Source organism: Pristis pectinata, chromosome 11, assembly GCF_009764475.1.
Source record: "Pristis pectinata isolate sPriPec2 chromosome 11, sPriPec2.1.pri, whole genome shotgun sequence".
Classification (NCBI taxonomy): domain Eukaryota; kingdom Metazoa; phylum Chordata; class Chondrichthyes; order Rhinopristiformes; family Pristidae; genus Pristis; species Pristis pectinata.
Window position 1 is genome coordinate 61,539,605 of NC_067415.1, and position 27,560 is coordinate 61,567,164.

General features: G+C 44.0%; 1 protein-coding gene across 1 annotated transcript in view; it reads left to right on the forward strand.

Annotated features, from left to right (window-relative positions):
- The first annotated feature begins 3,492 nt into the window (after window positions 1-3,492).
- Window positions 3,493-27,560, forward strand: part of LOC127575658 (nectin-3-like) — a 58,944-nt gene continuing 34,876 nt past the window's right edge. Inside the window, 6 exon segments of the mRNA XM_052025546.1 lie at window positions 3,493-3,505; window positions 4,407-4,446; window positions 9,940-9,989; window positions 9,992-10,200; window positions 10,202-10,280; window positions 26,607-26,906. Coding sequence (XP_051881506.1) covers window positions 3,493-3,505; window positions 4,407-4,446; window positions 9,940-9,989; window positions 9,992-10,200; window positions 10,202-10,280; window positions 26,607-26,906 — 691 coding nt within the window.

Consider the following 27,560-nt stretch of genomic DNA (forward strand, 5'->3'; position numbering starts at 1 on the left):
CATTATACAGTACATTGAGGTAGTACAGAGTAATGTGTCACGGCTACAGGGAAGTGCATTGCAGATAGACAATAAGGTGCAAGGTCAAACAAGGTAGATTGAGCGGTCAAGAGTCCATCTCATTGTATAGAAGAACCATTCAATAGTCTTATCACCATGGGATAGAAGCTGTCCTTTAGCCGTGTGGTATGTGCCCTCAGGCTCCTGTATCTCCTGCCTGATGGGAGAGGAGACAAGAGAGAATGACTCGGGTGGGTGGGGTCTTTGATTATGCTGGCTGCTTCACCAAGGCAATGAGAGGCACAGACAGAGTAAATGGAGGGGAGGCTGGTTTCTGTGATGTGCTGGACTATGTCCACAACTCTGCAGTTTCTTGTGGTCCCAGGCAGAGCAGTTGCCATACCAAGCTGTGATGTATCCAGATAGGATGCTTTCAATGGTGCATCGATTAAAAGTTGAGTATCAAAGGGGACGTGCCAAATTTCTTTAGCCTCCTGAGGAAGTAGAGGCGCAGGTGAGCTTTCTTGGCTGTGGCATCTACGTGTTTGAACCAGGACAGGCTATTGGTGATGATCACTCCTAGGAAGTTGAAGCTCTCAACCCTCTCGACCTCAGCATCATGCATGTAACACTGCCCCCTTTCCAGAAGTCAATGACCAGCTCTTTTGTTTTGCTGACATTGAGGGAAAGGTTGTTGTCGTGACACCATGTCACTAAGCTCTCTATCTCCTTCCTGTACTCCGACTCGTCATTGAGATACGGTCTACTACGGTGGTATCAACTGCAAACCTGTAGATGGAGTTAGAGCAGAATCTGGCCACACAGTCATGAGTGTAGAGGGCTGAGGATGCAGCCTTGTGGGGCACCAGTGTTGAGAATAACCGTGCTGGAGGTATTGCTACCTGTCCTCACTGATTGCAGTCTGTTGGTCAGGAAGTCAAGGATACAGTTGCAGAGGGAGATGTTGAGTCTCAAGTCTCAGAGTTTGGTGATGAGTTTGCTTGGGGTTATAGTATTGAAGGTGGAGCTGTAGTCAATAAACAATAGTCTAACATAGGTGTCTTTACTGTCCAGATGCTCCAGAGATGAGTGTTGGCCCAGGGAGATGGCGTCCACTGTAGACCTGTTTTGGCAGTAGGCAAATTGCAGTGGGTCGAGGTTGTCTGGGAGGCTGGAGTTAATGCATGCCGTGACCAGCATCTCGAAGCACTTCATGATGGTGGATGTCAGAGCCACTGGTCGGTAGTCATTAAGGCATGTTACCTTGTTTTTCTTAGGTACTGGGATGATAGTGGTCTTCTTAAAACAGGTGGGAACTTCAGATTGAAGCAGGGAGAGGTTAAATATGTCTGCAAGTACCTCTGCCAGCTGATCAGCACAATATCTGAGCACACGGCCAGGGACACCATCTGGGCCAGATGCTTTCCTCGGGTTCACTCTCTGGAAGACTGATCTTGCGTCCTCAACGGTGATCATGGGTTCAGTTGCATTGGAGGCTATCAAGGTGGGTGGTGACAATTCACTCCCCTTCTGTTCAAAACGTGCATAGAATGCATTAAGTTCATCAGGAAGGGATGCACTGTTGATAACTTTGCTGCCCGACTTCGTTTTGTAGCCTGTTATAACTGATGGCTGGTCTGGGACTCTATTTTGAACTGGTATCGTCTCTTGGCATTCCTGATAGTTTTACGGAGGTCATATCTCGATTTCTTGTAAAGGTCAGGGTCACCTGATTGGAATGCAGCAGTCCTCGACTTCAGTGAGGAGTGGATCTCCTAGTTCATCCATGGTTTCCGGTTTGGGAACACCCATATTGTCCTCTTTGGTACACAGTCCTCAATGCACTTGCTGATAAAGTCCATGATGATGGTGAGATATTCATCAAGGCTGGTAGCTGAGTCTTTGAATACTCAGAGCAGTCACATAGAAGCTCACCTATATCCTCAGACCAGCACTGCATGACTCTCTGTACTGGATCCTCCCGTTTCAGTTTCTGTTTGTATGCAGGGAGGAGGAGCACAGCCTGGTGGTCAGATTTACCAAAGTGAGGGCCAGGGGTGGCTCGGAAGGCATCTTTGATAGTTATGTAGCAATGGTCAAGGGTGTTAGGTCCCCTGGGGGGGACAGGAGATGTGCTGGTAGTATTTTGGTAACACACTCTTGAGGTTGGCCTGGTTGAAGTCACCTGCAATAATGAAGAGGGCCTCAGGGTATCCTGTCTCAAGGCCATTGATCACAGAGTATCCAGGGTGGGTGAGCAAGAGCTCACCAGGACTGTCACTTTCGAACACCACAAGTTATTGATTAAGAAGCAGACCCTTCTGCCTCTAACTTTGCCCGAGGACACTCTATGGTCCATTTGGTGGATTGAGAAGCCCTCAGGTTGAATGGCACAGTCAGGTGAAGCAAGTGTAGGCCATGTTTCAGTGAGACACAGCAGTCCCTCAGTTCCGTTTGATCAGTCTTGCCCTTGGTTCATCAACTTTGTTCTCAATGGCCTGGACGTTAGCTAGTAGTATGCTGGGGAGGGGGGTCTTGAACCCACGCTGTTTCAGCCTCAACTGCAGCCCAGCCCTCGTACCATGCTTCCGAGGTAAGAGGCTGCGACTCATCGGTCCTGGAGTGGAGCCACCTGGTGTATGATTGCTTAAGGAGAGACCTGGAATGGATTCACCTGGACTGGAAGGTAACTGACTGCTTGTAAACAGACTTGGAAGACCTGGAATGGATTCAGCTGGCTTGTGAGGCAAGTTGCGTTTTCATACAGGTGTGAAGGTCCTGAAGAGGAGTGATCTGCTGCAGGAGGTAAGTGGGAGCATTTGGAGGGGGCGTTGGGACTCGGCCCCAGGTGCTCCATAGGGTCGGGCTTCCGATCCAGAGGGGCACCAGCATTGGGCGTCCCCACAGGTTGGGTCCTGCGCCAGGTTGGCCCAGGGACTCTGGCTCGGCAGGTTGGGTCTCTGGATAGGTCGGGGCACAGGGGTCGGCGTTGGTCGGGTCCTCTGGTCTCAATGTCGGGAGCTTCACTGGGGTCTGGGAGTCGAGTCTCAGCGATAGGGGCTCCGTGGGGTTGGCTCTTCATCCTGTGAAGGCTTCCATGTGGATGGGGCTGTCCTAGGCCTCGCTGGTTCTTTCCATCTGGGTCTGGGAGTCGGGTCCATTTCAGTTCTTCCTGAAGGTCGGAAGGTAGCCAGCCCTGTAAGAAGATTTAAAAGAACGTTATTAGTAATAGTGACATAAAATTGAACTTTAAAAGTGTCAAACGATTACAGTAAAAGTAATGAGTAGCCACACTCTGGCGCCATCTATAGACCGATGTAACGATAGATTGGTGAGTCTCACATCAGTGGTAAGGAAGCTGTTGGAGAGGGTTCTTGGGGATTGGATTTATGAGCATTTGGAGAAACATGGCTTAATTAGGGACAGTCAGCAGGGCTTTGTGCAGGGCAGGGCATATTTTACTCAATTGAGTTTTTTAAGCAAGTGACAAAGATGATTGATGAAGGTAGAGCTATGGAGGGTATTGACGTGGATTTTAGTAAGGTGTTTGACAAGGTCCCACGGTAGGTTCATCTAGAAGATTGAGATATATGGGATCCACGGTGATTTGACCATTTGGATTAGGAATTGGCTTGCCCATAGAAGATAGGGTAGTGGTTGATGGGCCTTATTCTGATTGGAAGTCCATGACAAGTGGTGTTCTCCAGGGATCTGTACTGGCACCTTTGCCATTTGTGACATATCTAAATGACCTGGATGAAAACATAAGTGGCTTAGTAAGTTCACCGAAGATTGGTGGATTTGTGGATACAGCGGGATATCGATCAGTTGTATTTGTGGGCAGAGGAACAGCAGTTGGAGTTTAATCCGGCAAAGTGTGAGGTGTTGCACTTTGGGAGATCAAATGTAAAGGGACAGCACACAGTTAATGGCAGGACCCTTAACAGTGTTGATGTACAGAGGGATCTTGGTGTTGGAGTCCATTTCTCCCTGAAAGTGGGTGCACAGGTTGACAGGGTAGTAAAGAGGCATGTGGCATGCTTGCTTTATTAGTCGAGACATTGAGTTCAAGCTTTATAAAACTCTAGTTAGGCCACATCTGGAGTATTGCATTCAGTTTTGGTTGTCCTGTTATAGGAAGGATGTGGAGGCTTTGGACAGGGTACAAAAGAGGTTGACCAGGATGCTGCCTTGATTAGAGGGTACGTGTTATGGGGAGAGATTGGACAGTCTTCGGTGGTTTTCTCTGGAGTGATTGAGGCTGAGGGGAGACCCGATAGAAGTTTATAAGATTGAGAGGCATAAATAAAGTACACTGCCCGGGAGCCGTTGGGGCAGCGTGTCTCTAACAGGTAGGGGCTGAGTATGTAAAAAGCTGTGTTTTTCCGCGAGCTTTTCCCTTACAGGATCGGCCCAGGAGCTGATGGAGCAGCATGTCTCTAACAGGTAGGGGCTGATTGGTTGATTAGAGGGAATGAGTACTTGAGATAATTGGCAGGGACTAATGTAAGGAGGGGTAACTGAAGAGGAGTGGCTAGTGAGGAGCAGCCAGTGAGTGAGTGGCTCAGGGTAGGAGTGGAGCTCTGAGACTTTGGCTCTAGAGGCTTCGGCGAGCAGAGGTTGAGGAAGAGCTTGCTCCCAGAGAGGTAAGGCTGGGTAGGTTCCTTTAATTTAATTAACTTAGGAGTAGGTAACGAAGGCAGCAGTTAGGGCAGTCGTATGCTCTGTATGCAGTATGTGGGAAGTCAGGGACAGCACACTTGTCCCTGATGACTACACCTGTAAAAGGTGCATCCAGCTGTAGCTCCTGACAAACCAAGTTAGGAAACTGGAGCTGGATGAACTTCAGATCATTAGTGAGGCAGAGGCAGAAATAAACAGGAGTTTCAGGGAGATAGTCACCCCTAAAAGTCATGAGGTAGGTAGCTGGGTGACTGTCAGGAAAGGGAAGGGATATAGACAGAAAGAGCAGAGCACCCCTGTGGCCGTTCCCATGAACAATACATATACCATTTTGGATACTGCTGGTGGGGATGATCTACCAGGGACAAGATGGGACCCTCAGCTCAGAAAGGAAGGAGTGAAAAGAAGAGAGCAGTAGTGATAGGGGATTCAATAGTTAGGGGGACAGATAGGAGATTCTGTGGGAGAGATCGAGAATCCCAGATGGTCTGGTGCCAGGGTCTGCGATATCTCGAATTGAGTTCTCGATATTCTCAGGAGGGAGGGTGAGCAGCCAATGACGTGGATAGGAAAGAGGAGGAGGTCCTGCAAAGAGAGTTTAGAGAATTGAGTGCAAAGTTGAAGGACAGGACCTCCAAGGTTGCAATCTCAAGATTGCTACCTGTGCCACGTGCCAGTGAGGCTGGAAATTAGGAGGATCATGCAGCTCAATACGTGGCTAAGGAGATGGTGCAGGAGGGAGGGCTTCATGTTTCTGGACAATTGGGCTTTGTTCCAGGGAAGGTGGGACCTGTTCCAATGGGATGGTTTGCACGTGAACTGGAGGGGGCACTAACATACATGCGGGTGGGTTTGCTAGTGCTGCTCGGGGGGGTTTTAAATTAGATTTGCAGGGGGAGGGGAACCAGAGTGTTAGAGCAGATAGTGAGGTGGAGGAGGAAAAAGGTCATGTGAGGACTGGATGTAGAGACAGAAATCAAAGAAATGTTCTCAGGTGCATCTTTTTCAATGCAAGGAGTATTGTAGGTAAGGCAGATGAAATTAAGGCATGGATTGGCACGTGGGATTACGACATTATTGCTATTAGTGAGACTTGGTTGCAGGAGGGGCAGGACTGGCAGCTTAATGTTCCGGGGTTCATTGTTTCAGACGTGATGGGGGGGAGGGAAGAAAGGGGGAGGAGTGGCATTACTAGTCAAGGAAAATATCACAGCTGTGTGTTGACAGGACAGCCTGGAGGGCTCGACTACAGAGGCCATATGGATGGAGCTGAGGAACAGGAAAGGTGTGGCCACACTGAATAGGGTTGTATTATAGACTGCCCAATAGTCAGAGAATTGGAGGAACAAATCTGTAGAGAGATAGCAGACTGATGTAAGAAACAAAGTTGTAATAGGGGATTTTAACTTTCCACATATTGACTGGGACTCCCACACTGTGAAAGGGCTGGATGGCTTGGAATTTGTCAAATGTGTTCAGGAAAGTTTCTAAATCAATATGTATAAGTACCAACGAGAGAGAATGCAATACTTGATCTCCTATTAGGGAACCAAACAGGTCAGGTGACAGAAGTATGTGTAGGTGAGCATTTTGGGTCCAGTGACCATAATGTCATTAGTTTCAGGTTAATTATGGATAAGGATAGGTCTGGTCCTTGAGTTGAGTTTCTAAATTGGAGAAAGGCCGATTTTGTGGAAATGAGAAAGGATCTATGAAGAGTGGATTGGGACGAGTTGTTTTCTGGCGAGGATGTGTTTAGTAAGTGGAAGGCCTTCAAGGTGAAATTTTGAGAGTGCAGAGTTTGCATGTTCCTGTCAGGATTAAATGCAAAGTTAACAAGCATAGGGAACCTTGATTTTCAAGGGATATTGGCGATCTGGTTAAGAAAAAGAGAGAGGTGTATAGCAGGTATAGGCAACTAGGAACAATGAGGTACTTGAAGAGTATAGATAAGTAAGAAATAATAAAAAACAATCAGGAAGGCAAAAGAAGACATGAGGAAGACATGTTGCTTTGGCAGATGATGTGAAGGTAAAGCTGAAGGGTTTCTACAAGTATATTAAGAGTAAAAGGATAGTAAGACCAAAATTTGCCCCATAGAAGATCAGAGAGGTCGTCTATATGTGGCACCTCAGGAGATGTGAGAGATTCTAAACAGTTTTTTTGCATCAGTATTTACTTAGGAAACTGGCCATAGTGTATATGGAAGGAAGGGAAACAAGCAGTAGTGTTATTGGAACAAATAGAGATTAAAGAGGAGGAGGTAAATAATCCCCCGGGCCTGACAAGATATTTCCTCGGCCATTGAGAGAGACTAGTGTAGAAATTGCAGGGGCCCTGGCAGATATATTAAAATGTCCTTAGCCACAGGTGCAGTGCTGGAGAACTGGAGGGTAGCTCATGTTGTTCTGTTTTTAAAAAGGCTCTAAAAGTAAAACAGGTAATTACAGACCGCTGAGCCTGACATCAGTAGTAGGTAAATTATTGGAAGGTGTTCTGAGAGATCAGATATACAAGTATTTGGACAGCCAAGGGCTGACTAAGGATAGTCAGCATGGCTTTGTACATGGTAGATCATGTTTACGAATCTTGCAGAGTTTTTCGAGGAGGTTTACCAAGAAAGTAGATGAAGGAATGGCTGTGGATGTTGTCTACAAGGACTTTAGTAAGGCCTTTGACAAAGTCCCACATGGGAGGTTAGTTCAGAAGGTTCAGACACTTAGGTATCCATGGAGAGGTTGTAAACTGATTCGTAATGGCTGTATGGGAGAAGACAGTGGTAGTGGCTGATTGTTTCTCAGACTGGAGGGCCTGTGACTAGTGGTGTGCCTCAGGGATCTGTGCTGGGACCATCGTTGTTTGTTGTCTATATCAATGATCTAGATGATAATGTGGTAAATAGTGTCATCAGCAAACTTGCTGATGCAAGGATTGGAGGCATAGTGGACAGCGCGGAAGGCTTTGAAAGCTTGCAGAGGGATATGAATCAGCTGGAAAAATGGGCCAGAAATGGCAGAATGGAATTTAATGCAGACAAGTGTGAGGTGTTGCATTTTGGAAGGACAAATCAAGGTAGGACATACACAGTAAATGGTAGGGCACTGAGGAGTGCAGAGGAACAAAGATATCTGGGAGTTCAGAACATAATTCCTTGAAGTGGCGTCACATGTAGACAGGGCAGTAAAGAAGGCTTTTGGCATCCTGGCATTCATAAATCAAGTATTAAGTATAGGAGTTGAGATGTTATGGTGAGGTTGTATAAGACATTGGTGAGGCCAAATTTGGAGTATTGTGTGCAGTTCTGGTCACCTAACTATAGGAAGGATATCAGTAAGACTGAAAGAGTGCAGAGAAGATTTACTAGAATGCGCCAGGTCTTCAGAAGTTGAGTTACAGGGAAAGATTGAACAAGTTAGGACTTTATTCCTTGGAGTGTAGAAGAATGAGGGGGGAGATTTGATAGAGGTTTACAAAATTATGAGGGGTATAGACAGAGTAAATGTGAGTAGGCTCTTTCCACCTGGATTAGGAGAGATAAGTATGAGAGGACATGGCTTTAGGGTGAAAGGGGGAACATTATGGGGAAGTTCTTCACTCAAAGACTGTGGGAGTGTGGAACGGGCTGCCATCTGATGTAGTAAATGCTGTCTCACTCTGAGATTTAAGAATAAATTGGATAGATACATGGACGGGAGAGGTCTGGAGGGTTATGGGACTGGGTGCAGGTAAATGCGACTAGCGGAATAATGTTTTGGCACAGACTAGAAGGGCCGAATGGCCTTTTTCTGTGCTGTAGTGTTCTGTGGTTCTATGCCGGTATCTTTTTCCCAGGGTCAAAGCGTCTAATACTAGAGGGCATCCATTTAAGGTAAGAGGGGGGTAAGTTCAAAGGAGGTGTGCAGGGCAAGCCTCTTTTAAACAGACAAGTGGTGGTGGCCTGGATTGTGCTGTCAGGGGTGGTAGAGGAGTTGGATACAATAGAGGTGTTTAAGAGGCTCTTTGATAGGTGTATGAATATGTAGAAAATGGAGGGATATGGACCATGTGCAGGCCAGAAGAGATTTGATTTATTAGGCATCATTAACTTAATAGTTTCGATGTACATGTGATTAATAAAGTTATCTTAGTCTGCATAACATTGTGTGCTGAAAGGCCTTGTTGCTGTGCTGTATTCTTCCATGTTCTAATTGTGTGGAGCGTTGGTGGCACTGGAATAGGAATATTGTGCCAAGTTTTAGACTCCTTACCTCTGAAAACGTATTCTTGCCTTAGAGGGATTGTAGCAGAGATCATGAGACTGGTTCCAGGGATGATACATTTGGTGTATGTGGAAAGATTGAGTATACTGAATCTGTATTCTCTGGAGTTTAGAAGAACGAGGAGGACCGCTTTGAATCTTACAAAATCATTGAAGGACTTGACAGGCTAGCTGCGGGGAGATTGTTTTCGTTGACAGGAATTTTGGAGCCAGTTTGCACAGTTTAAGCATAAGGTCTAGGCTGTTAAGACTGAAATGAAGAAAAAGTTTTTACAGGATGGTGAACTTTTGGAACTCTCTAAACCAGAGAGCTGTGGAAGCTAATTCATTGACTTTATCCAAAACAGAGCTTGGTAGCTTTTGGCTTATATTAAGGGAATAAAGAGGTACAGTGATAGTGCTGGAAAATGAAGTTGAGGTAGAGGTCAGCCATGATCGTAATATGGTCAGCCTCGAAGGGTTGAATGGCCTCGTACTCTTAATATTATTAACACTTACCATCATAAGAGTTAATTTGGATGATTTGCTCTGTAGTTTTTGCTGCTGTTCGTAGGCAACTTTGGAAACTTGGAGCACCACCTTGTGTTTCATGCTGTATTACAAATGTGATACAGGCTATGTTCCTATTTACTCTTCATACTTTCCACAGTATGAATAGTTTGAAAGCAAATCCATGTTTTCTATCATTTGAAATCGTATAAGCTCAGAATTAATGTGATATGTTCATTTCAAGTAATCAGTTGATGAGTTCAGGAAAGTGGACTTGTTTGATTTTCTTTCTTTCAGGACCATCATTTCAGCTTCCAGTCACAGAATTTTCATCATTGTCCTGGTGGAGATCACATTTCCTGAGCAAAGACCAGAACTTAAATTTCAGCTTTGAAGCGTAATGACAAAACATTTCTCCTTTGTGCAAATAGGAGAGCTTGCAGTTTTTCTTTGAAGTATGGGGAAGAGTACTGCTACTATGAGATTATTATTTTATTTCATCTTAATAGGTGTCTTGGCTGTCCTGTTGCTGTCGATCAGAAAGTATCTGCAATCTTGGGTAAAATGTCACCTTAAAGTGTTTTGTAACTGTGAAGGAAAATGTAACTCAGATCTCCTGGGAGAAGCAAGAACGTGGGACTACAGATACTGTTGCAGTGTTTCATCCAAAATATGGAATTTCAATACAAGGAAATTATTCAGGAAGAGCTGAGTTCACAAATCCATCTTCAAAAGATGCAACCATTCTTATTACCAAAGTTGGATTTTCAGGACTCTGGAAACTACATCTGCAAGGTGGTCACTTTTCCATTGGGAAACTACCAAGAAACAAGCACGGTGACTGTGATTGGTACGTATTATATTTAAAACATATTGCAACCTGTGCCAATGAACATTGAATATTCATTTGGTTAAATGGGACCAAATTTCTTATCCATGAATTTGTCACTAAAGACATTCAAAAAAAAGCTGGAAGATCTTGTATTTGGGAGAAAAAAGTTGCATTTCTAATTAACAATACAAATACAGAGTAGCCAGGGTGAGATTTGCCTCAGCTAATTTCTTAAAATAGGTGAGTTATCAACATGGAATTTAAGTTAATTTCTCTGGATCTACTGTGCCGTTCATCTCAGCTATTCCATGTATGACATTTAGCTAAACCACAAGAAATCTCATATTTAACACTATGTACCTGACATCATCAAATGGTTTTCTCCTGCTGACACCACTCAGTCACTTTCTACCTCCTTAAAGAAGACTCTTACAGCATTTTCTCTGTGCTATCGCTATGATAAAGCTGTTAAATAGCTCCATTTTCCCACCATCGTTATGTTCTCTACTTTCAGGCTTATCAAATCCTGTTACAATGTGCTTATATGTTTGTTGTGCTTCTTTTTTAACACCACCACCACCCCCCCCCCCCCCCCCCCCTCTGCCCTTCCTTTCCAGTCCTGATGAAGGGTCTTGACCCAAAACGTTGACTGTTTATTCCCTCCATGAATATTGCCTGACCTGCTGAGGTCACCCGGCATTTTGTGTGTATTGCTCCAGATTTCAGCATCGCAGAATCTCTTGTGTCTCTGTTTACAGCATTTTCTGTTTTTGCTATGAGAATGGGTGTTGATGGAGATGGAAGCACGAACTAGAACATCCTAAAAAGGCCTGTGGGAATGCTGGGAAGGGAAGTTGAAGGAAAGATGTGTCTGATGGGTGGTATCCTGCTGAAAGTGGTGGAAATTAGAGAGTGATCTGTTGAATGAGGACTCAGATGGATGGAAGGTGAATAGATAGAGCAAGTCAAGAAAAAGAAGAGTCAAAAAGTGAGCAGGTTGGAAAGTTCACAGCAAAAGCAGTTGAAGCTTTTGAATTGTGTGTGGACACTTTTTTTTTACAGTCTTTAATATCTATCACCCAGCCTGCTTCCTGTAAGAACTCTGTTCCATTCTTCCAGTTCCTCTGGCACTGTCATATATGTTTTGAGCACAATTTCCACACCAATGCTTTTACAGTGTCTTTATTTTCTTCTCAATCCTGGTTTACTGTCCACCATAGTTGCATCTGTTGCCATTTTCCTCACTTCAATTTCAATCCCTCACCTCCCACCTAGAAAGGAGATAGGGATTACCTTCTATCTCACCAGCATCCATATTCAACAGATCACATGCCACCTTCAACGTAATCCCACATTTTATATCTTGCTTCTCCAGTTCACTAAGTATTTTGAAGAGACTCTTCCCTCCATGATGCTCTTGTTCACTCTTTTTCCTCACTGTCTCCCATTTCTCTTATGGCATCATTCAATGCAACTACGAGGCAAGCAGAGCCCATACAATTCAAGAGAGTGTTGTTGGATTAAAACCTGTCTCAGTGATAGAAAGCAAAAGGGCATTGGTTGCTGGGCATTTTAGTAACTGGAGGATGGTATGTGGTGAGATTCTGCAGCACTGAGCACAAGGCCCCTTGCTTTTCATGGCACACATAAATGATATAGGTCTGAACTTTACCAAAATTGATAGTTTGGCCAGAAGTGAGGAATAAGGTTCCATGTAACCATGAAAATTGAAAATTGATGAAGACAGGGCATGAGGCATAGTAAACATGGATTTTAGCAAAATTTTTGGACAACGTTCAACAAGGTCAGCTGGTCCCAAAAAGCAAAGCACGTGGGATCTGAAGTATATTGGCAGACTGGATACAAAATTAGCTTGGTTATTGGAAGCAGAGGGTAGTGGCAGGGTCAGTAACCAATGGTGAACACAGAGATTGGTGGTGGAACTTTGTTGTTGACTTGGATGAGAATGTAGTAAGATTAGTAAGTTTGCTGACAACACTGAAATCGGTGGATCGTGAAGGAGGTTGTCGAAGAATAGAGAAACAATAAGACAGAGGCAGAATTAGGCCATTTAGCCCAAGTCTGCTCCACCATTCGATCATGGCTGATTTTATTTGTCCCTCTCATGCCCATTTTCTTGCTTTCTCCCCGTAACCTTTGACGACCTTACTGATCAAGAACCTATCCAACATCCACCTTAAATATACCCAATGACTTGACCTCCACAGTCGTCTGTGGCAATGAATTCCACAGATTCACTACCCTCTGGCAAAAGAAATTCCTCCTCCTCTGTTCTAAAGGGACATCCTTCTTATTCTGAGGCTGTGCCCTCTGGTCCCTAGACTCTCCCATCACTGGAAACATTCTCTCCATGTCCACTCTATCCAGGCCTTTCAATATTTGGTAGGTTTCAATGAGTAAAGGGCCCAGAGCCATCAAATGCTCTTCATACATTAACCTTTTTCATTCCCAGGATCATTCTTGTAAAACTTCCTCTGGACTGCTCCAATGTCAGCACATCCTTCCTTGCATATGGGGCCCAAAACCTGCTCACAATACTCCTAATGTGGTCTGAGAGTGACATAGATGAGCTGGAAAGTTGGGTGGAGCTGTGGCAAATGTAACTTAATCCACATTTAAGACAATTTAAGGTTTAATTTAATCTAAGACAAGTCTGAGATAATATATTTTGGGATGTCAAATGCTGACAAGACATTTACTGTAAATGGCAGGCCACATTAGTGGTGTTGACATATAGAGACCTTGGGGAGCAAGTTCATAGTTCCTGAAATGATGTAGGTGTTATAGGGTACATGAACAGACAAGGAACAGAGGAATATGCAGCCAGATGGGAATAGTTTAGATTGGCATCATGGTCAGCACAGACATCGTGAGCCAAAGGGCCTGTTTCCTGTGCTGCACTGTTTTGAGTTCTATGAAGTTTAGGAGGTTGATGGGGTGGACCTTCCAGAGGTCTGTAAGATTATGAAGGGCTTAGATAGGGTAGGTAGTCTTTTTGTCAGGGTAGGGGAGTCCAAAACAAGAGGGCATCAGTTTGTGATAGGGGAGAAATTTAAAGGACATCTGAGGGGCAAGTTTTTTTTTCGCACAGAAGACGGTGGTTATATTGAATGAGCTGCCAGAGGAGGAGGTGGTAGAGGCAGAAACAATTGTAACAGTAAAAGGCATTTGGATAGGTACTTGGATAAGAAAGGAGTAGAGGAATTATGGGCCTAATGCAGGCAAGTGGGATTAGTGTAGATAGGCACCTTGGTTGCCATGAACAAGTTGGTCCATTTCTGTGCTGTATAGCTGAGTCTATGACTACAAGGAGCAATAGAGTGGTTAGGCAGGTGCAATTTGGCAAAGGAATTCAGTTTCAGAAAATGTGAGGTAACAGATTTGGAGGAGAGCAAATGATGCAAGGGAATGTAAAGAGTGATAACAAGTTCTTGGAATTTTTGTCCATAAATCCTTGAAGTTTGTAAGACAGGTAGACAAGGAGGTGATAGGCACATGGGGATACTTGCCTACATTGGCTGTGGCAAAGAATATAAAAGCAGGTAGGCCATGCTAAAGCTGAAAAACATTAGCGTAAAACATGTGACTAGTCACCACAAATGACATGTCACCACAAAAAAAGGGAGGATATAATATCACTAGAGAGAGTGCTGAGCAGAATTAATACGATGCTAAATAAATAGAAAATAAACCAGATATTCCTTCCAGATGAAAAAAGCCCTTCCTTGTGTTTCTTTCAATTTAGTATATAGCATTTGTTGTTGCCTCTACATTGGAGAAGCTAAACACAAATTGGGTGACCATGTTGCAGAACAGTTCCATTTCAGTTCACAGGTTTGATCCCAACCTTCCAGTCGTCTGTCATTTAATTCTCATCCTGTTCCCACTCTCTCCATCTTGCACTGTTCCATCAAAGCCCAATTTAAGCTCATAGATCTTAGCATTTTGTTTGATGTTTTCAGATAACCAAAGCCTTCCAGCTTTGAGAGCTGACCAATTATGAGAAGGTTACGAACATAAAACATTCTGTTGCTCTCTCCACATGCTCCCTGACCTGAACATTTCCAGCATGCTGTTTTTAATTTTTGGAGTTCCAGCTTCTCCAGCAGGCACTAATAGTTCTGGTGCTTCATATTTTTTTAAAAAAATGATGTCTTCTCTTATTTTTATTTCCTTATGCATTGTTTCTTTCAGATAGATCATCTTGATTTAAAAACCTTTCGCCTCCCTCTCTTAGCTGGAACCACCACCAATTAATTTGCACCCTATTTACAGACATTCCTGTTTTTCTCTCTGCCCTTCTCCCTTTCTGCAAGTTAAAACATTTTTTGTATAGTCCAAGTTTCTATGTTCTGATGAAAGTCAACCTTAAATAGTAAGCAAGTTTCTTTTTCCCTGTGATATTTTCTGACAAGCAGAATATTCTAGTTTTTTTTGTTTTATTTAGCATCCTCTTAAAACTACTCTCTGATTCTATTACATGTGTCCCTGGATTCTGGTGACCAGGACTACACAATTCAAACCCTGTTTCTACACCCAATGTAGGCAAATATCCTTGTGCCTATTAACCTCCTCGTCTACCAGTCCTGTGACCTTCAGGGATCTATGAATAAACCATTCCGAGATATTTCTATCTTTCTTTGCATTACCTTGCTGCATTTACTCTTCTGAATCTGTAGACTTGTATTTCTGGAATTGAATTCCAGTTGCCAAATTGCACCTACCTAACCAGTCCTTTGATACAACATGTAGCCTGGAACTTTCTTCCTCGCTATCAGCCACCTCTACCAAATTGGTATTATCTAAGTAGAAATCATTATGCAAATCATGAAAAGCAAGAAGTCTTGTACTGAGCCTTGCAGAATCCCACTAAGTGCCATTCTTCAGTCACTAAAATAGAATCAAAGAAACGTACAGCACAGAAATGGGTCCTTTCAGCCTACCTCACTGTGCCAACTGTGGTGCCTATATACACTAATTCCATTTGCCAGCATTAAGCCCATCTCCCTCCACATCTTTCCTATCCAAGTACTTGTCCAAATACCTTTCAAACATTGTAATTTTATCTGCCTCTGCCACCTCCACTGGCAGCTCAGTCAAGATATTTATTACCCTCTTTGTGAGAAACTTGCCCCTCAGATCTCCTCGAAATTTCTCCCGAAGTGTATTGTGCAGAACATTGAACAGTACTTTGGCCCACGATGTTGTGCCGAACTAATTAAACCAATGACTTGAGCATATCCCTCCACTGCATATTCATGTGCCTATCTAAGAGTCTCTTAAAGCTCCTGTGTTATCTGTCTCTACCACCACCCATGGCAGTGCATTCCAGGCCCCCACCACTCTGTAAACAAAAAAAACTTGCTTTGCACACCTCCTTTGTACTTTTCTCCTCTCACCTTAGATGCTAGACATTTCAATCCTGGGGAAAAAGATGATGTGGGGAAAAAGATCTATGCTCACATAATTTTATAAACTTTTGTCAAATCTCCCTTCGGCCTCCTCCGCTCCAGAGAAAACAGCCCCATCTTGTCCAACCTCTCATCATAGCACATGTCCTCCAAACTAGGCAGCATTCTGACAAACCTCCTCTGCACCTTTTTCCAAAGCCTCCACATCCTTCCTGTAATAAGGCTATCAGAATTGAATGTAATACTCTAAATGTGGCTTAACCAGAGTTTTATAAAGCTGTAACATAACTTCCTGGCTCTTGAACTCAGTGCCTTGACTAATGAAAGCAAGTATGCCATATGACACCTTTACCACCATATCAATCTGTGCGGCCATTTCCAGGGAGCTATGTACTTTTCCTTTATGGTAACTGCAACCGACCTATATCCAGCTGTATCCTTTGGCACTCTTCTATGCAATCCACAACGCCACCAATCTTTGTGTCATCTGAAAGCTACTCACCCACGCTACCACATTTTCATCCAAGTCATTTATATACATGACAAATAACAGTGCAGATCCCTATGGAACAGACCTCCATCCAGAATAAGACCGATCCACCACTACTGTCCTCCACGGGCAAGCCAATTTTGGATCCAGTCAGCTAGGTCACCATGGATCCCATGCATCCTAACTTTCTAGGTGACTCTATCATGAGAGACCTTGTCCAACACCTTACTAAAATCCATGTAATCAACATCCACTGCACTGTTTTCATCAATCACCTTTGTCACCTCCTCAAAACTCAGAGTACTCAGACATGACCTGCCCTGCACAAAACCATGCTCACTGTCCCTGATTAGACCCATTAGTTTCCTTAACACTGATAAGAGACTCACCAGTCTATAATTTCCAGGATTCTTCCTATTTCCCTTCTTAAACACCAGAACAACATTAGCTACCTGCCAGTCCTCCAACACCACACCTGCAGCTAGCCAAGATACAAAGATCTTGGTCAAGGCCCCAGCAATCACATCTCTCACCTCGCTCAATAACATGGGGTATATCCCATCAGGCTCTGGGGACGTATCCACCCTAATGTTTTTCAAGAGACCTAACACTACCTCTTTCCTAATCTTGAAATGCCCAAGCATCTTAGCATGCTCCACTCTGATCTCACTGTCCTCTACATCCTTCTCTTTTGTAAATACTGGCGTAAAGTACTCATTTAGGATCTCACCGACATTCTCTGCCTCTAAGCACAAGTTCCCTCCTTTATTTTTGAGTTGTCCTACCCTCTCCCTAGTTATCCTTTTGCTCATAATGTATAGAATGCCTCGGAATTTTTTTTAACCCTACTCGCTAAGTACTTTTCATGACCCCTTGTAGATCTCCTAAGTCCCTTGAGTTCCCTTCTGGTTCCTCTATAGTCCTCAAATGTCCTGTTCAATTCCAGCTTCCTCCTCCTCCTTGACTAAATTAGCTACCTCTCTTGTCATCCAAGGTTCCTAAACCTTGCCAGCCTTGTCCTTCTCTCTTACTGGAACAAACTGGTCCTGAACTCTGTGCAGCTGGCCTTTAAACAACCTCCGCATGCCAGATGTAGATTTGCCCAAAAACAACTCTTCCCAATTAACTCTTCCTAGCTCCTGTCTGATGCCTTCATAATTTGCCCTCCCCATTTAGTGCTTTCCTGCAAGATCCACTCTTATCCTTATTCATAGCTATCTTAAAAGTTTAAGGAGTTGTGATCACTATTTTCGGTGTTCACCCACTGAAATGTCAATCACCTGGGGCCAGGCTTATTCCCCAGTGCAAGATCCAAATTAACCTCCCCTCTAGTGGGAATAGCCACGTACTGTTTCAAGAAACCCTCTTGGAAACACCTGACAAATTCTGCCCCATCTAAACCTTTTGCACTAAGATGGTCCCAGTCTATGTATGAAGTCACCCACAATGATAACCCTGCTATTTTTGCTCCTTTCCATAACCTGCCTTCCTGTCTGCTCCTCAGTGTCCCTATGGCCATTTGCAGGTCTTATAATATAAAGCCATCACAGTGGCACCTTCCTTATTTTTGAGTTCTACCCATATAGATTCAGTTGATGAACACTTCATTTCTTCCCCTCTGAATGCATTTGTGATATTGTCCCTGACTAGTAATTTAGCCCCTCCCCCTCTTTTACCACACTCCCTATCTCTTCTAAAACATTGAAACCCTGGAACATTAAGCAGCCAGATCTGTCACTCTCTCAACCAGGTCTCTGTAATTGCCACAATATCATAGTTCCATGTACTGATCTATGTTTTAAGTTCATCACCCTTACTCTTAAATAAAGATATCACAATCCATTTGTCATGTTGTTTATATCCCCTAACTCCGGCTTATCCTTCCCTACAGTATTGCTGCTCGTGAAATCTACCTTCGCTCCAGTCCCTGCATTCTGTAACTTTGCTCTGGTTCCCAACCCCCATCTAGTTTAAATCCTCCCAGGGCGCACGAGTGAACCTCCCTGCCAGGATACTGGTTCCCTTCCAGTTAAGGTGTAACCTATCTCTTTAGTACAGGTCACCCCTGACCCAGAAGAGGTACCAATGATCCAGAAACTTGAAACCCTGCCCCCTATGTCAGCTCCTCAGCCACACATTCATCTGCTCAAACTTTCTTTTCCTACCTCACTAGCACATCACACTGGGATAAAACCAGAGGTTACTATCCTTGAGGTCCTACTCTTCAATTTCTTTCTTAACCCCCTATATTCACTGCATAGGACCTCATCCCTCTTACTACCTATATCATTGGTACTAACACGCACCACAACCTCTGGCTGCATACCCTCCACCTTGAGAATGTTCTGTAGCCACTCCGAGACAGGATGTAACAGGATAGAAATCAGTTTCAGATATGGGCAGAGAAATGGTGGATGGAGTTTAATCTGGCTAAATGTGAGGTGTTGCACTTTGGGAGATGAAAATGTAAAGGAACAGTACATTGTTAATGGCAAAACAGTGTTAATGTACAGAAGGATCGTGGGATCCAAGACCATAGCTCCCTGAAAGTGGCTGCACAGGTTGATAGGGTGGTAAAGAAGATGTATGACGTACTTGCCTTTATTAGTCGAGTTATCGAGTTCGAGAGTCGGGAAGTTATGTTGCAATTTTATAAAACTCTAATTAGGCAGCATCTGGAGTATGGCATTCAATTCTGGTCGCCCCTTTATAGGAAGGATGTGGAGGCTTTGGAGAGGGTGCAGAAAAGGTTAACCAGGATGGTGCCTGGATTAGAGGGCATGTGCTATAGGGAGAGGTTGGACAAATTTGGGTTGTTTTCTTTGGTGCGATGGAGGCTGAGGGGAGACCTGAGAGAAGTTTATGAGAGGCATAGATAGATTAGACAGCAGGTATCTTTTTCCTAGGCTCAAAATGTCTAATACTAGAGGGCATGCATTTAAGGTGAGAGGGGGTATGTTCAGAGGAGATGTGCAGGGCAAATCTCTTTACATAGAGAGTGATGGGTGCCTAGAATGTGCTTGCAAGGGGTGGTGGTGGTGGAGGCAAATATGATAGAGGTGTTCAAGAGGCTCTTAGATAGTCAGATGAATATGGAGAGAATGGAGGAATATGGACAATGTGTTGGCAGAAGGGGTTAGTTTAGTTAAACTTTATACAGTACGGCAACAGGCCCTTCCAGCCTAACAAGTCCGCGCTGCTCATTTAAACCCTTATTAACCTACCTGTATGTCTTTGGAACGTGGGAGGAAACCCGTGCAGACACAGGAAGAACATAGAAACTCCTTACAGACAGCGATGGGAATTGAACCCTGACTGCTGGCACTGTAATAGCATCATGCTAACCGCTATGTTACCGTGCTGCCCTTAGGCGTTTAATTCATTCAGCACAACATCATGGGCCAGATGGCCTTTTCCTGTGCTGTACTGTTCTATGAGACATCCCTGACCCTGGCACCTGGGAGGTAACACACCATCCTGGTATTTCATTTGCAACCATAGAATCTCCTATCTGCACCCCCCGAACTACCGAGTCACCTATCAGTGTCGCCTTGCCTGACTTCTCCCTAACCTGCTGAGCCTCAGAGCTGGTCTCAGTGCCACTGACCTGGTGGCTGCTGCTGCTTTGTCCAGAAGGTCATCCCCTCCAGCAGTATCCAAAGAGGTATACTTGTAGCTGAGGGGATGACCTTGTAGCTGATGGGATGACCATATACCCACCACCCTCTGTGGAAAAACTTGCCCCTCAGATGCCCTTTTAGTTTCTCCCCTCTCACCTCTAAACCTATGCACCCTCATCCAGGCAACATCCCTGTGAATCTTTTCTGCATTCTCTAGCTTAATCACATCCTTCCTTTAGTGTGGTGAACAAAACTGCACACAATACTGTTAAGTGTGTCCTATCCAACGTTCCGCACAACTGCAATATTTCATCCCAATTCTTGTACTCAGTGCCATGGCTGATGAAGGAAAATATGCCTTCTTCACCACCCTGTCTACCTGTGTTGCCACTTTTAGGGAACCTTGTACCCCTAAGTCTCTCTGTTCAACAACATTCCCCAGGGCCCTGCCATTCACTCTCCATGTCCTGGCCTGGTTTACCTCCCCAAAATACATCACTTTGCACTTGTTTGATTTAAATTCCATCTGCCATTCCACCACCCACTTTCCCAGTTGATCAGTATCCTGTTGTAACCTTAGACAACCACCTTAAGTTTTGCAAATTTACTAATCACACCACCTGCATTCTTATCTAAATCATTAATATATATGACAAACAACAGGGGACCCAGCACCAATCCCTGTGGAACATCACTCGTCACAGGCCTCTATTCTGGAAAAACAACATATCACTACCACCCTCTGCCTCCTACTGCCAAGCCAATTTTGTATCCATTTGCCTAGCTCACCCTGAATCCTTCTGGACCAGGCTACCATTTGGGACTTCGTTGAAGGCCTTATTGAAGTCCATGTACTGCCCTGCCTTCTTCATCATCTTGGTCACCTCTTCAAAAGATTCAATCAAATCCGTGAGACTGTAGTCAGCATGGATTTTTTGGTGGAAGATCTTTTCTGACTAATTTTATTCAGTTTTTTTGAGAAGGCAACTAAATATATTGATCAGGGCAATGCAGTTAATATGGTTTACATGGACTTCAGTTGGACCTTTGACAAGGTCCCACATGGAAGGCTGGTCCAAAAGCTCGTGTGATCTTTACCAAGACAAGTTGGTAAATTGGAACCAAGATTGGCCAGGTAATAGCAGACAGGGTGACAGTGAAGGGTTGCTTTTGTAATTGGAAGTGAGAGATCTGGGGTGTACCACAAGGATTAGTGCTCAGATCCTTAATTTGTTGCTATATGCATTAACAACTTGGATGTGAATGTGGGATATGTGACTGGTAAGTTTGCAGATGAATCAAAAATTGGTAGTGTTGTGGAAAGTGAGGAGTGTAATCTTAGACTACAGGACAATATTGATCAGCAGTTAAACTGGACAGTGCAATGGTAGTTAGCGTTTAATCCTTAAGTGTAATGTGATTCAGTTAGGGTGTGAGGGCTTCAAATAAGTGCACAACATATACCATGAATGGCAGGGCTGTCAGAAATCCGTACTGGAGAGACTGGGGAAGAGGTGTTTGGCTCTCAAATAGAGGAGGCTAGGAGTAAGTATCATAGGCAGGTGATAGAGAAGGGAAGTGTTCAAACAGGCTTGAGATGTGTCTATTTTAATGCAAGGAGTATTGTGAACAAGGTGGATGAGCTTAGAGCTTGGATCGATACTTGGAGCTATGATGTGGTGGCCATTACGGAGACTTGGATGGCTCCGGGGCTGGAATGGTTGATTCAAGTGCCAGGTTTTAGATGTTTCAGGAAGGACAGGGAGGGAGGCAAAAGAGGTGGGGGAGTGGCACTGTTGATCAGAGATAGTGTCACGGCTGCGGAAAAGGTGTGGCGGGATTGCCTACGGAGTCTCTGTGGGTGGAGGTTAGGAACAGGAAGGGGTCGATAACTTTACTGGGTGTTTTTTATAGGCCGCCCAATAGTGACAGGGTTATTGAGGAGCAGATAGGGAAGCAGATCCTAGAAAGGTGTGAGAATAACAGAGTTGTTGTGATGGGGGATTTTAATTTCCCAAACATCGACTGGCATCTCCAGACAGTGAGGGGTTTAGATGGGGTGGAGTTTGTTAGGTGTGTTCAGGAAGGGTTCTTGACACAGTATGTAGATAGACCAACAAGAGGAGAGGCTGTGCTTGATTTGATATTGGGAAATGAACCTGGTCAGGTGTCAGATCTCTCAGTGGGTGAACATTTTGGTGATAGTGATCATAATTCTATCTCCTTTACGTTAGCACTGGAGAGAGATAGGAACAGACAGACTAGAAAGGCGTTTACTTGGAGTAAAGGGAATTATGAGGCTCTCAGGTAGGAAATTGGAAGATTAAATTGGGAACAGATGTTCTCTGGGAAAAGTACAGAAGATATGTGGCAAATATTCAGGGAGTATTTGTATTGAGTTCTGCATAGGCATGTTCCCATGAGACGGGAGTCACGAGAGGATACAGGAACCATGGTGTACGAAGGCTATAATAAGTCTAGTCAAAAAGAAAAGAAAAGCATACAAAAGGTACAGAGAGCTAGGTAATGTTAGAGATCTGGAGGAGTACAAGGCTAAAAGGAAGGAATTTAAGAAAGAGATTAGGAGAGACAGAAGGAGATGTGAGAAGGCCTTGGCGGGCAGGATTAAGGAAAACCCCAAGGCATTCTAGTAAGAAGATGAGATGCAAATGAATAGGGCCTATCAAGTGCAGCAGTGGGAAAGTGTGTATGGATCCGGAAGAAATAGCAGAGGTACTTAATGAATACTTTACGTCAGTATTCACTACAGAAAAAGATCTGGGGGATTGTAGTGGGGACTTGCAGTGGCCTGAAAAGCTTGAGCATGTAGATATTAGAAAAGAGGTGGTGCTAAAACTTCTGGAAAGCATCAAGTTAGATAAGTCACCAGGACCGGATGAGATGTACCCCATGTTGCTGTGGGAGGCGAGGGAGGAGATTGCGGAGCCTCTGATGATGATCTTTCCCGTCTCCGTCGACGACGCAGAGGTTCTGGAAGATTGGAGGGTTGCGGATGTTGTTCCCTTATTCAAGAAGTGGAGTAGGGAATTATAGACTGGTGAGTCTTACCTGATGGAGAAGATCCTGAGAGGCAGGATTTATGAACATTTGGAGAGGTATAATATGATTAGGAATAGTCAGCATGGCTTTGTCAAGGGCAGGTCCTGCCTTACGAGCCTGATTTGAATTTTTTGAGGATGTGACTAAGCACATCGATGAAGGGAGAGCAGTAGACGTAGTGTATATGGATTTCAGCAAGGCGTTCGATAAGGTACCCCATGCAAGGCTTATGGAGAAGGTGAGGAGCCATGGGATCCAAGGGGACATTGCATTGTGGATCCAGAACTGGCTGGCCCACAGAAGGCAAAGAGTGGTTGTTGAAGGGTCGTATTCTGAGTGGAGGTCGGTGACCAGTGGTGTACCTCAGGGATCTGTCCTGGGACCCTTACTCTTTGTGATTTTTATAAACGACCTGGATGAGGTAGTGGAGGGGTGGGTTAGTAAGTTTGCGGATGACACGAAGGTTGGGGGTATTGTGGATAGTTTGGAGGGCTGTCAGAGGTTACAGAGGGACATAGATAGGATGCAGAGTTGGGCTGAGAAGTGGCAGATGCAGTTCAACCCAGATAAGTGTGAAGTGGTTCATTTTGGTAGGTCAAATATGTTGGCGGAATATAGTCTTAATGGTAGTACTCTTGGCAGTGTGGAGGATCAGAGGAATCTTGGGGTCCGAGTCCATAGGACGCTCAAAGCGGCTGCACAGATTGTCTCTGTGGTTAAGAAGGCATGTGGTGTATTGTCCTTCATCAATCGGGGAATTGAATTTAGGAGCCGAAAGGTATTGTTGCAGCTATATAGGTCCCTGGTCAGACCCCACTTGGACTATTATGCTCAGTTCTGGTCGCCTCACTACAGGAAAGATGTGGAAGCCATAGAGAGGGTGCAGAGGAGATTTACAAGGATGCTGCCTGGATTGGGGAGCATGCCTTATGAAAGCAGGCTGAGGGAACTTGGCCTTTTCTCCTTGGAGAGACGGAGAATGAGGGGGGACCTGATAGATGATGAGAGGTATTGATCGGGTAGATAGAGGCTTTTCCCCAGGGCTGAAATGGTGGCCACAAGAGGACATAGGTTTAAGGTGCTGGGGAGTAGGTATAGAGGAGATGTCAGAAGTTTTTTACTCAGAGTGGTGAGTGCGTGGAATGGGCTGCCGGAAATGGTGGTGGAGGCGGATATGATAGGGTCTTTCAAGAGACTGTTAGGTACGTGGAGCTGAGAAAAATAGAGGGCTATGGGTAAGCCTAGTAATTTCTAGGGTTGGGACATGTTCGGCACAGCTTTGTGGGCCGAAGGGCCTGAGTTGTTCTGTAGGTTTTCTATGTTTCTATGTTCTAAATATTAAGGAATGGCAGCACAGATCGGGTGGTGAAGACAGCATACAGGATATTAGTTTTCATTTGCCGGGACATAGAATACAAATGCAGGGAGGTCCAGGTAAAACATTATAAAACTTTGGTTCAGCCATGATTAGAATATTGTTTGGCGTTCTGGTTGCCAAACCTTAAAGATGTGATTGCACTGGAGAGGGTGCAGAGGCGATTCACCAGGATGTTGCCTGGGATGGTATGTTTCAGTGATGAGAGACTGATATGGCTGGGTTTGTTTTCCTTTAAGCAGCGGATTCTGAGGGGAGACCTGATAGAAATATGCAAAATTATGAGAGGCATTGATAGGGTAGATTTAAAAAAAAAATCCCCAGAGCAGAGGTGTCTAAGACCAGAGGGCATAGGTATAAGGTGAGAAGGAAGAGGTTTAGAGGAGATCTGATGAAGAATTTTTCCTCCAGCTGGTGGTTGCACTCCAGAACTGAGACGGTGGTAGAACACTCTCTCAATATTTAAGAAAGACTGGATGAACGTTTGAATCACTAAGGCATAGCAGGCTACGGACTATTTGCTGGTAAATGATATTAATATTGAAAGATACTTGATGGTTGACGTTGACATGGTGGATTGAGGGGCTTGTTGCTTTGTTGAATGACTCTATGAACATGGAAACATAGAAAGCAGAAGAAGGCTATTCAGCCCTTCTCTCCTGCTTCATCCTTCAATATAGTCATAGCTGCTCACCCACTTCGGTACACTCTACCTGCCTTCTCCCATTATCCCTTCATCCCTTCAGTATTAAGAAATATATCTACCACCGTATTGAATGACTTGCCCTCCACTGCCAGTCTTTCCAAGCCCAGGTTTGCTCTCTAAAACCAAGCCTAATCAACTACTGAGATGACATCTACATCTGTAGCTGATTTTGAACTTTGGCTCATAATTGATGAACTGAGGTCCAAGTTTGCAACACTATTGCAACATGGTGGAGGCAGGTTAAGTGACATTGTTCTAAGTAGTTGTCCTACCTTGTAGATCAAGTGTTCCAGATTAGTCCAGAGGGATAGGAGAATAGAATCGTGGAGTTGTACAGTTTGGAAGCAGGCCCCTGGTCAACTTCTCCATGCTGAACAAGGTGCCGCCTTGAGCTAATCCCATTTGCTTGCATTTGGCCTATATCTGTCTAAACCTTTCCAATCCATGTACCTGTCCAAATGTCCTTTAAAAGCTGCAATTGTTCCTGCCACTTCCTCTGGCAGTTTGTTCCATATACCCACTGCCCCCTGTGTGGGAAAACTTGCTTCTGGGTTCCCTTTAAATATTTCCCCTCTCACCTTAAACCTATGCCCTACAGTTTTAGATTTCCCTGTCCTGGGAAAAAGACGGTGACCATCCACATTGTCTGTGCCCCTCATAATTTTATAAACCTCTGTAAAGTCACCCCTTGGCTTCCTTCACTCCCAGGAAAACAGTTCTAGCCTATCCAATTTCTCCTTATAATTCAAGCCCTCCAGTCCTGGCAACATCCTTGTGAATCTGTTCTGCACCCTGTCCAGTTTAATCACATCCTTCCTATAGCATGGCAACCAGAACTGCACACATTATTCCAGATGCAACTTCGCCAATGTCTTGTGCAGCTGCAACATGTTTTACCTCTTGTACTCAGTACGGCAAACATACCGTATGTCGCCTTCACCACCTTGTCTGCCTGTGTTGTCACTTTCATGGAACTATGTACTTGTCTCTCTCTCTGTTCTACAACATTCCCCAGGGCCCTGCCACTCACTGTGTATGTCCTTCTTTGGTTTAACTTCCTAAAATGCATCACTTTACACTTATCCAAGTTAAGTTCAATCTGCCATTCCTTTGCCCACTTTTAATGTTGATCTAGATCGTGTTGTGACTACAATTTGGGAAGTTACGGGGGTCCAGAGGGTAACACTGAGCACTTCAGTTTGCCTGAGTGCTAAATTCTTGCAGTCAGTGTTGACGAGAGCAGAGGTTGCAGGGAGTTTGATCAAACTGACCACAGGACCATAGTACATGGGGCATTCAAGTTGGAAAGAGTGAAAAGGAACGTTGTGATGATAGGGGGTTGTATTATTTGGGGGATAGACACTGTGCTCTGGAAGTGTGAGCAAGATTCCCAAACACAGCATTCCATGTCTAAATTTAATATGTAATTATAAGTATTAATGTGTTCATTGAATTAGTTTACTTCATTCTTAACATGCATTTAAAATCAATGTAAAATTGTAAATCATGTGGCAATGCCTATAATTCATGTGGTTCACAATGTCTACTCAATGGGTAAGACTACCATCAATATGCATATTTGTGCAATCTATCTGTAATGTCAGTACTACAGAATTATAATAAATTGCCCTGTTCTACAGACTGATTTATTAATTTTGTAGTTGAACCCACAATAACTGTGGGGGGTGGTCCTGAACCACTTATAGATGGTGCCAATGCGACAGTTGCAGCAGTATGCACAGCAGCTCATGGAAAACCTGAAGCAGTTGTTTCCTGGGAAAGTGATCTTATTGGAGAACAGGAGCTGACAAAGATTTCTGCTCCAAATGAAACTGTCACTGTTATCAATCGATTCAAGATCATTCCATCCCGATTTGTGAGGAAGAGACCAATAACCTGCATAGTGAGTCATCCGCCATTGAATACCACTATTCGAGTCCCATATTCCTTGGACGTACAGTGTAAGTACTTGATTTGTAAATCTGAATATATTGTATAATTAAAACTATATGAATCTAAACAGTAGATTTGATACTTCATTGTTGTTAGTTTACATATTGCTGTAAGTAGGTTTATTCTAAAAGTATTGTGAAGTGTATTGAAACTTGAATGCATTGGATTATAAAATTTCATTGTCAGACTGGTTTGTAAAATAGTTTCAGTAAATAAAAATTAGTAGCATTCTGTATCGTTTATGGTTTTTATGAAGGACTGAAATTTTGCTGCTAGTTTTTTTTCAGCAGCAGAGAAAGATGAGGAGTAAGGCTAACAATAAGCAAAAAAGAAATAGGAAGCAAAATTGAGACGGAGCATGGTTAGAGAATAGTCTCTCTACCTAAGTGGGAATGTCTGGCAATAGAGATTTAGAAGGCATTGACAAGATAAATTACAATTTTTAGATTTGTTGCAAGGGGATTGAGGGTGCTGTCTGCTCCACTGTTACCGATGCATTTGAATGAGGTCATCATGATAACATGGAGAGATGATGGATTATAGGACAAAGGCTTTGAGTTAATTGAGCCTTGAGCATTCTCCTTTATTCCAGATTTCTAGCAAATGCTATGTTCTGCGTCTCATAATTCTAGGTTCCCCCTCTCTCTCTCCTCCCCCTCCCC